Source organism: Nematolebias whitei, chromosome 19, assembly GCF_014905685.2.
Source record: "Nematolebias whitei isolate Nwh7 chromosome 19, NemWhi1, whole genome shotgun sequence".
NCBI classification, from domain to species: Eukaryota; Metazoa; Chordata; class Actinopteri; order Cyprinodontiformes; family Rivulidae; genus Nematolebias; species Nematolebias whitei.
The window spans coordinates 34,640,171-34,651,029 of record NC_056516.1 but is presented as its reverse complement, the minus strand read 5'-3'; the positions used below and the strand labels follow the sequence as shown (position 1 = coordinate 34,651,029).

Below are 10,859 nucleotides of genomic sequence, written 5' to 3'. Positions count from 1 at the left end.
ATAGATAGATAGATAGATATAGATAGAGATATAGATAGATAGAGATATAGATAGATAGATAGAGATAGAGAGATATAGAGATATAGAGAGAGATATAGAGAGAGATATAGAGATATAGAGATATAGAGAGAGATATAGAGATATAGATAGATCTATATATATATTATATTTATTTATTTATAGCATTAATGTTGGAGTGAAAGTGTCTGACTGAATATCAGATCTGTGTTTCGGCTGCACGTCTGAAATGTGCTGCAGAGACCCACTCACCTGCCTGTTCATGTCCGCTCCTCAGCCTGAGGCTGTGATTGGCTGTCACCTTCAGATTCCTCCTGGATCTCTTCATCATCCTCTTCCTCCTCCTCCTCCTCATCAGGCTCCTCCTTCTTTCCATCTTCAACACAGTCATTATCTGAGGCCTCTCCTTGTTCTCTCACCTCCATTTCTCCTTCACTGTCTGCACACTCTGCTGTTGCCACTTCCTCCTCCTCTTCTTCCTCCTCATCATCATCTGCCTCCTCCTCCTCTGCCTCCTCCTCGCTGAAGGGCTCCTTGCCTTCCTCCACCTTTCTGGCGGCCTCAGAGAACCAGTCTCTCACCTGCTCGTAACTCATCTTGGACTTTGCCACCAAATCGTCCAAGTCTTTCTCGCTCAGGGCTCTGTGTTTGAGGTAGTATTCCTTTAGAAACATCTTACCGGACTTCACCTGGAAGAGAACGACAACACGCAGATGTTTAAAATATGTCAAATCGAGAGCGAGAGGAGTAAAGGAAGCCATCTTTGTGAAGAGAACCTGCCCGTCATTAAACAGCGGCCTCCGTCTTCATCTGTCCCCTCTTGCAAAGCTGTTATTGCTATTATTTATTTAGAAACCAGAAAGTAAAAAAATATAAATCATTACGATCTATTTTTTGCTTATAAAGATTTGCGGGACTATTAAAACACCATGGCGTACCACTTAAGCACTGGGAAAAAAAACAAAAAAACAAACCTAATCTGTTTTTGACCCAACAAGCAGCCCGACTCTTTAATTGATTAAATCTGTGGCTGTTCGAGTTAGCGTTGATCCAATAAACTCTCTCTGTGTCTTTACAGTAAAATTAATGCTAATGGATTTTTTCTTTTTTTTTTTGGCTATTAAAGCTGACATTGGCATGCAGAGGTTAAATTAGATTACATGGACACACAGACCTTGATGACGCTAACACCCACTTGTGGAGACCGTTTGCAGGAATAAGGACGGCGCGACCTCCTGGACCAACCGTGGAAACGCTTCCTGGACTTCTTCTGGATCTTTGCTCCACCGTTCAGCGCCTCGTCCACCTTAAAGCCACCAACATTTTGGTTTTTAGCGACTTTGAGTAGAGTGTTTTAAAGAAGTACATTTAGGCGTCTGGTTTTGTTACTAGGCTTGTCACGATAACACATTTTGCTGGGTGAATAATTGTTTAAGAAATTATTGCGATAAACGATAATATTTGAAATTTGACAATAATTAGTCATTTTTGTCAAAATTAAGAAGAAATGTTAGTTATTTGAGTGTAATACCCTGTTTTGACCACCAGATGGCAGTATAAGACTGTTTGAACTGAAGGATGGATAGTGAGGGAGCGAGCAGCGTGATTCTTTAAGAAAAATGGGAGGGAGGCCCCTTGACGTGACATGGGCTGTCTCTCCTTCCTGTTTTTTGGTTCTCAAAATGGCGGACACTCAGTGTGGTTTGAGCTCTTAACATAGCACTTTTCACACAAAGCTTTTAATAAAATAATCAGTAAACATGTTCTCAGTTTCTTTTTGCAGAGAAAAACAACTTTTTACACGAAGGCACGGGTTTCAACCGTGAATTTTGGAGCTTCGACAAGACTGAGTTTTTTCCGAGGTCGGCCTGTTAGCTTAGCTCGTAGCTTAGCTTCTCAGCTTAGCTGCTTTTAACGATCCAAAAACGCGATTTTGGACGGTTCAAATGGATTTTAAAGACAAAAGAGAAAGGTAGGGGTCAGTTAAGAGCACCGGAGTTGAGCCTGTTGTCGTCCAGTGTTCAGCAGAAAGAGACATGAAGAAACGATAAAGTCGATAAATGAAAATAAAGTCGATAATTTTCATTTATCATGCGATTAATTGATTTATTGTTTATTGCGACGGGGCCTAATTGTTACATAACTGCATCACACAGAACAAGAACTGTGAAATGGATTTGCGCACCTTTCCGCTCTGGTAGAGGTAGTACCACTTCAGGTTGCTGTTCTTGCAGGAGTAGCGGGTGTCTCCAAACCAGTTGACGATGTACGTCCTCGGCAGGCCGCTCTCCTCCGCCATCTGATCGTACTCCTCGGAAGTTGGCCACTGCGAGCGGACAAAAGCCTTCTTGAGAATGTGAAGCTGCTCCGGAGTCTTCTTCAGGATCTTCCTGGTAACGGGGGGAGTGCTCTGTCGCTCCTGTGTGGACACCTTGTCTGGGTCACCCTCGGCGTCGCTGTCCCTTGACTGAGCCGCCAGAGACATTTTCCGTCTCTCTGTGAACCAAGCGTCCACCTCCCGTCTCGTCAGCTTCGTCTCCGCACGCAGCCGACTCAGCTCCTCGTCTGAAGGTTGGTCCGATGTCTGGAAGCTGGCCTCCAGGATGTGGAGCTGCTCTGGAGTCTTTTCCTTGAACTTCTGTGGAGTGAAGTCGGGGAAAGCGTGGCGGAATTTGACACGCGGGTCACGCGTTGACCCCGACAAGCCCGGGGCAGCGGCAGAATTTGGGGAGGAGTCGCTGGCGTCATCACTGGAGTCGATAACAATGGTGGTGGCGGCAGCAGTAGCATTTGTGGGAGTCTCACTGCCGAGGTTTTCATCGAGGATGTTGCTGCTGTTCTTTCCTCCTCTGCCTCCTCCCGATGCAGCTCTGCTGGACGAAGTCTCACTCAGAAGCAAGCTGTGGTGATCCTTCGAGTTCCTCTGGTTGTAGCGCGTGTCACTGAACCACTTCTTTATTGCTCGTTTGGAGAGTTTGGTGACCTGCATGAGGCGCGATATCTCCTCCTCACTGGCAAACTGCCTCCTGCCGTAACTCGCTTTCAGCTCCGCCAGCTGCTCTTTGGACTTCTTTGGCTTTGCTGTGGCTGCATCCAAACTGAGCGACAAACTGGCTGACGAGCCCGACATCTCAGCGTTCGATTCGAGTGCTGAAGGTTCGGCGGCTTTGGGCTGGCTACTGGGCACCCCTGCCACCGTCAGGGTGATCGGCGAGGCCACAGGCATGGCGCTGCCGTTGCCAGCCACCTGAGTGAGGACGAGCCCTGGCTGACCAACGATCTGACAGGTCTGAAAGATGGACTGCAGACCGTTCGTAGCTGCACCGATGTTTGCGGGGATGACGGTGATGGTCTGAGGGACAGTTTGGACTGTGCCGTTAAACTTTTTCCTCCTTGCCTCCTCCACCTGCAGGAAAGAGCAACAAAAAATAAAATAACATTTGTAAATTTGGTCTACAGTCTATTTGTAAAAAAAAAAACACGGGTACACAGAAAGGGTGACATCATTAGCAGAAGTCTGGGTTGCAAAAAAAACAACCTAATTGCTATTTATCATAGTTCATGTGTTCATTATGTGTTAGTAGTCCATTCAGTAGCGTGCAATAACCACGAGTGAGATAGGTGCTTGCCATAAATACCTGTGGAGTTCACTCTCTGTGCCACTAAGACCCACCCCCAAGAGGGGTGGGTGTTGGGCAGCTATGCAAGCGCCCGGGTGCGACAACTAAAAGTTTTATTGGTGGCAGAAAGCTCGTTAGCCCGTCAAAATAAATAAACAAATAAATAAAATCCACAATTTAGCCGCAGCATTGTTCAAAACGTGTGGAAAAAAGTAGCGGCTTATACACCGGCAATTACGGTAATTGAAAAAAAAAAGGTTTTATTTGTTTCTTCTTCATACTTTAAACAGTTAAGCATATCTTTCGTAGTCATAGACTGTATTTGTAAGTGAAATGGTGTATCTCCTTAGTTAAATAACGTTATTAACTGACTTTTTATGTACGTGAATGTTTCTGTACGGTGCCCTGAGATGACTGTGCTGCTGATTTATTTCCCACAAGCTGCTACATTCATACCCATCTGCTCACAACAGACTCATGTTCAGGCTGCTGTTTAATACACCGTATTATATTTTACTATTCTTGTTTAGTGTATATCTTAGATCCTTGTATACTGTTTTTATACTTTGCTATTTTTGGGTGTAACTGGGACCTTGAGTACACTTTCGTTCCACCTCTCGTGCCACATGTGATGCAAATGACAATAAAGAACCGTGGCTTCTGTTGTGATTTGGCACTGTATAAATAAACTGAATTGTTTCATGACACGACTCTCATTTCAGTTTACTGTATTTGTGGACAGGATTTAAACATAATGACGGCAAAACAAGAAAATGTCCAAAAAGGCTTTGTTGAAATTGCTACAACATTTTCTATGTTTTATTTAAATAACCGAAAGACTGAGATTACTTTGTTTGCTGCACTCTGGTTGTTAAGAATGACCTCAGAAACCGCAAACTGAACCAAAATTAAAACAGTTTTATAATATTTATACATTCATCCTGTCATCAGTAGAACTTCTTATGTTGTTGCACTTTGGATGAATCTCTGATTGGCTGATGGGGCTGTTTGTATGAACTTTGAGTTTTAAACTTGGTGCTATTAGAGTTCACGACACTGTGGAGACTCTACAAGTGTCTGTTCAATTAAGTCAATAAAACATGTGATGAGTTGGAAGGTGCAATGTGATGATGAGACTGGTTAAAGATGATAAAAGGATCCAGAAAAGGCTGAAATACAAAACTTACTAACGTTTTAACGAGTACGTCAACCATGTAATTTGATAGCAATTAATAAATTAGAAGTTTTATATTTACAAATATCTCACATTAAGAGTTTGAGAGCATTAGTAAACCGAACTAATTAAAAGAAGGTACAAAAAGGCCAAGTTACTGCCAATTTAATTAGCAGAAGTTGGACGCAGACTAGCTAAAACGCAACTGAGTCGCCAACAAGGTCAAATAATCAACAGAGAAAATCTTTTTTTTTAAAGATGTGTTTTGACAAATGACTCGGATTCTGTCAGGCCGTTTGTTACAGTGTTGTGAGTTAACGAAACACTTTCTGCTTAAATTTAAATTCACTATAATGTGAGGACCCGGCTTCTCCCGAGTTAAAATGTTTTGTGCACAACTCGATTCATCCATAACTTATTTGTTTAGCTTGTGAATCAAATTTCCTTCAAAACGTACTTTAGATCTGAGAACTGTATGAAAAAGAACAAACAACATGACAGAAAAATCATAAATAATCTTAACAGTGTGATATCAACATATTAATTTAGCTAACCACTACAGTGAAAATCAGTGTTTGTCACTTTTTAGAATAACAGTCAGGATTTCAAGTAGTTATTTGTCATACAGTAGTCCCTCACTACTTCGATGTTCGTTTATCGCAGACTCGATCTATCGCGGTTTTTCAAAATAAGATTGGACATGACGCACAACTGGCTGATTGATGGATGAGCTGCACGATCGGCATGAATTTTTATTTAAAATTAACTGTTTTAAATTATTTAGCACCTCCTGCGCTTCTGTGCGGCCCACACTGCAGGATAAGCTTCCTGCTGCAGCTGATCAGCTGTTCTCCGTGCAGCGGAGAAGTGGGCGTGGCCAAGAGCGCTTGCAGGAGAGCAGAGGAGGCAGGGAGCTGCAATCATGACATGCTGTGCTCTTTTAGAGTTTAGAATATTGCTTAGAATATTGAAAGAGTTGTGGGAAGGGTTTAAAACACCGTAATATTTATTTATATATTAATATTAACATAAACTACTACTTACTACTTGTACAAATACTCCTACGTCGTGGTTTTTCACTTATCGCGAGGCTTCAGGGTACGGATCCCCTGCGATAAACGAGGGACTACTGTACATCAATAACCCACACGTTGATGGGTGTTGCTGTTTTGTGACTGTTTCAAAACACAAGAAATGATTATTAAAAACAGAGAAACTAATCGGCACAACCAGGCAAACATCTGTAACATGCATCAAATTTATATTATTCTGAGCTGATGGTTTTCCAGGAACCTGAGCAGCAGCAGAACTGTTTGACTGAAAATCCACAAAAGAAGGAAGGAACAGCCTCCTGCAGGATAATCCTGTCACTATAATCCAGTTTAAGCTTAAAATACATTTCTCTGACACTTGCAGTCATAAGGACATGATGAAACTCGTGTTATTACACAAAGCCGACGCAATAGCATTAATAAGACTTTTTTTAATATCTTATAAATTTATTTAATTCAGTAGTCTATGTTCAAAAACATTCTGTCTACAAGTAAATGAAATAAAATGTAAACTTTTTTTAACCCTGGTTTGCATCCTCCATCGTTGACTGCGAAAACGTTTTATTTTACTTTTGATCAGTTTGTTCAAATTAAAGCTTTCTGCTCGTCACTGGGTCTGATTTATTTATTTTTTCTAAGTGTGAAGATGAGGAGATACAGCCGCTGCGCAAAACCTCAGCATATGCAATACGCACCTCCTCTGGTGTCCAGCTGACTCCGTGTTTGAGCCTCTGAGCAGAAAACCAGACCTTGATCTGCTCCTCGCTGAACTTGGTTTGCGACGACAAACCAACGATCTCCGACACGGACGGATACGGAAACCTGCAACGAAAAGATGCTTCGTCTGTCTGTCTGCCATAAAAACGTCTTTGTTGTAAAGGGCAACATAAAAGGGTGTGATTTATAATTAAATTTGGAGAAACTTATGTTGAATTGAAAACTTCTCCATTGCTTATAAAACGTAAACATTTATTTTTAAGACTCTCGTGATGTCATGGTGTGCAGATCATCTCATTAAGAATCTCTGGCTGTTTGTAAACAAATACCCATTAAAAAAATATATATATATTATAAAAAAAACAAACAAAGAAACTGGACTTAGGAAGATGTTCCCATCTGTGTTGAGCTAAATTAACAGATTGAGCTCACTCCCCTCTCACCTACGGCTCATTTCTGTCTTTGTGCCTGGCTCGACCCGAGGAAGATGTTTTGGTCACAAGCAGGTGTGACTTTGAGGAAAAACAACTGGATATCCAGCTTAACCCTCTGAGATCAAATCTGAGACTTCAGCCTCGGTTTAAAGCTGAAAACGCCTCATGCATTCAACGAACAGAAGTCCAGTTGCTTTGTGTTTGGATTTGCCATGTCCAGCGTGACTGCGAAGCTACACCAGCAACAAGAGTCAAACTCGAGCTTTTGTAAATGACACGTTAAATAAAATATCCCTGATGTGCGGTATTCTTCTAACTGGATCTTTTTCCAAACAAATTCACCAAAAAAGTGTATCAAAACAAGCTCAGGAAAAATGTTTCTAGTTCAAAAGTTGGATTAAATATGTGGGACATTTCTAAACTCATTGTGTGTTCAGCAGTAGCTGTTGGGCTAAAAGCTCAAAGACATTAATAAAATATAATCTAAGAAACTAAAACATAAAGAATAGATGCAGCTCTAGTTAAACAGTTCTCGAGTAAAAAAACACGAGGGGTGTACCTGTTGTAGGCGCTGACGAGCAGGACGTTGCTGTCCATGGCAGTGTTGTAGGTGGGGATGCTGCTGATGGGGATCAGGAGCTGAGTCTGAGTGTTCTGTTGGGTCTGCAACGCTGACAGAACCTGGGCCAGTGTCCCTGGGGCCAGCACGGAGCCGCCCCCACCCGAGCCGCCTTTTATCTGCACCATGTTGGAGCTGTTCACCACGATGCTCTGAGGCACGGCCTGCACCGGTGTGGAGACGGGGATGAGGCGAGGAGCCGAGGCAGCAGTGGTCATCGGAGCGGGCGACAGCCGGGGAGGCTCTTCGTTCTCCTCACCCTCATCATCACTTTCCACTTTGATCACATCGTCGTCGACAGTCATTTTAGGCGCTGCGGCAAATTTATTGGGCTCTGACCTGCTCCTGATCCTCATGATGGGGGTCTTGCTGAGGGGGATGGCTTTGCGGGACGTCTCCTCCACTTCGTCGTCCTCCTCTTTGACGAAGCTGCCGTCGAAAGTGAGATCGTTGACAGTTTGCTGGAAGATAGTCTCGTTGTTTCGCTTTACCATTGTTCGTGTGAAGTTGTCCTCGCCCGGGTGCAGCCGAGCATTGTGGGCCTGAAGTGTGTCATAGCTAAATACAGAAAAAAAAAACACGGGTAAACAACTAAAAATAACATGATAGTATGCAATATTTGCTTATCTACTGCAATTAAATTAAAATACAAACACCTAGGATCTTAGTTCAACTACCCAAAAAGACAATGAACTTAGTTCGCTCTACCTTTTGGTGTGGTAGTCGCACTCCATGCAGACGTAGGAGGTGCTAATGACAACATCGGGATGCTCCGTGTCAACATGCATGGTGAACAGGTTGAGCTCCGACGTCTGGAAGCTGCAGTATTTACACTCGTAGCCCCCTTCTGCCATGTTCAGGTCCATGTAAGGGTCTGGTAGCAGATCCTGTCTGACGTCTGCATCCTCACCTCGGTCCTCCATCAAAGTAGAAACGTCAGAAGAAGCAGTCACCAATCCGTTACTGTCCTCGGGATCTGTTGTGTCCATGACGTCCTCCATATCCTGGTCTGAGTCTATAGTATCTTGAGGAGGAACCATGCAGGGAGTGGTGGACTTCCTCCTGCTTGCCATCCTGGGTTTCAAGGAGTTTATCAAGTATAGAAGTTAGTGCAAGCTGTCCTGTTGCAAATCCATAAAGAAGGATGCCGTCATTCAAGATGGTTCATTTAAAAATTGTAAATCCTGAAGGGGAAGAAAGAAGCAAACATTTGTTAGTATATTTATTATTATATATTATATTAATAACATAGTTATTACTGAATAAATGTATACACAATGTAATGTGCAGGAGCTTTAGAAAGGGTAAAGTAAAAAAAAAAAGTTAATCAAGAATAAAAATGTCCACTTTAAGTGACTGTAAAGTGGCATTTTGAGCACTGCTTTTGCTGTGCGTTGCTTAATAAGTGCTTAAAGAAACTCTTTAAAAGTAGTTGAGTGTACTGCTTATTTTAATCATCTCTACATAAATGGGTTATATGGCAACAACAACAAAAAAAAACAAGAGCACAGAAGCCTGAATCGTGACAGTAACTCGTGTATTATTATTAGATTAGACACTTTCTGTAGCTAAATGTGGGACTTCACCGACAAGCTCTGCAGAACATGCACATCCAGCCGATCAAAACACATCATGCTGTCTGACACAACAAGCTCTACATGTCTCGTTTTTCTCTCTGACAAACACGAAGGCAAACACACCGGCTAACATTAGCTGTCTCAACTTATGTGACAAAGAAATAGCCATGTCCTTTAGGGGTGTCGTGGTTGAGAAGCTCGTACAAACCCCGCTGACACTCGGCTGTCAGCGCCGTGTTTACCTGTTGAATCGGCTCACGGTTGACTGCATGTCGGAACAGTTAGCTAGCTGGTAGCCGCTGTGTAGCATCTCTGGGTGACTGTTCATACGCAGTCTTCCGCCTTTTACTCAATTTCACCGAGGAGCCCATCTGTCTCAGCCGGGCTGAGAGAGCTACTCTGACGGCCGAGCTCGCGCTGACTACCGCCTGCTAGCTGCGGGCTCCGGTAGCCGCGCTTCAGCACGCATTGTTTACACTACTGCCTTGCAACCAAAAAAGATAGTTTTAACAAAAAAGAGGCACCGATAGTTCACCGAATCCAACCTTTTTTTGTGGCTATGAAGAAAGCTAACGATTCCAGAAGAGTGCATCCGTTTTATGCGTTTCAAAGTAAAAGCATTGGCAATTTATCCGCATATTCTTCACGGAAATAAAAACATTAAATACTATTTTATTTCATTTTTAATCGACTAAATATATTTAAAAGCTTGTCTATTTTGGATCAATAAATATATTGTGTGTAAAATTGCCCTAATTTTTGAGACGTTTATTAAGTTACTTTTATTTTGACGATAACCGGAAACGACAGTTGGCGTATGTTTTTTTACGCGTCAGGTTGAAAGTAATGTACGTCATTACGTCAAACAAACTCTGCGCATTGTGTGGTGATGAACGACTAACTAACATTTATAATATGAATTATTAAAAAAGAAAATAGAAACACAAACTCAGACACCACTTGTACACACAAGATCTTCAAAACAATTTATTTCAACAAATAATTTATTGTCTTACAATAAAATACACGAGAGTTAAGCTTATTTAGGTGCAATCTCTAATCTTATACCAACACATTTTTGGTTACAAGTAGCTCGAGGTTAAACTGTGGCTTTAGGTTGTTTTTAACAAGTTATGTGTGAAACAAACTTTCAAAACAGGCAACAAATACAAAAAAAAAGTGTTTATTTGCTACTGAGCACAAACCACGACCCTTAATAACATCTTTATTAAAGCGCATGTCATGATAAAAATAATTAACACAGCTAGATTATACACATTAAATTTTTGTGAAATGTAAAGGAAGCAAACAGAGATAGAATTGGTGAAATATTGTAAATACACATGTATTCTAGATTTGTGTATCCATCCATCCATTATCTTTACCTGCTTACTCCATTTTGGGTCACGGGGGTCGCCGGTGCCCATGTCCAGCAATCACTGTGCGAGGGGCGGGGTACACCCTGGACGGGTCGCAAGTCCATCACAGGGACACATAGAGACAAACGAGACAAACAACCATTCACTCGCTCACTCACACCTAGGGACAATTTAGAGTTATCAATCAGCCTAACATGCATGTTTCTGGTCTGTGGGAGGAAACCGGAGCACCCGGAGAAAACCCACGCATGCACGGAGAGAACATGCAA

At 42.2% G+C, this 10,859-nt stretch overlaps 1 protein-coding gene across 1 annotated transcript in view; it reads right to left on the bottom strand.

Moving 5' to 3' along the window:
- The window catches only part of LOC119426005 (zinc fingers and homeoboxes protein 1), a 17,197-nt gene extending 7,455 nt beyond the window's left edge, over positions 1-9,742 (bottom strand). The window contains exons 1-7 of the mRNA XM_037693565.1: positions 9,454-9,742; positions 8,343-8,818; positions 7,575-8,192; positions 6,560-6,686; positions 2,204-3,424; positions 1,193-1,324; positions 271-707 (exon numbers count right to left, since the gene is read on the bottom strand). Of these exons, the coding sequence (XP_037549493.1) occupies positions 279-707; positions 1,193-1,324; positions 2,204-3,424; positions 6,560-6,686; positions 7,575-8,192; positions 8,343-8,707 (2,892 nt within the window). The 5' untranslated portion in view covers positions 8,708-8,818; positions 9,454-9,742 and the 3' untranslated portion in view covers positions 271-278. The remainder of the gene's footprint in view (positions 1-270; positions 708-1,192; positions 1,325-2,203; positions 3,425-6,559; positions 6,687-7,574; positions 8,193-8,342; positions 8,819-9,453) is intronic.
- Between the last annotated feature and the right edge of the window lie 1,117 nt (positions 9,743-10,859).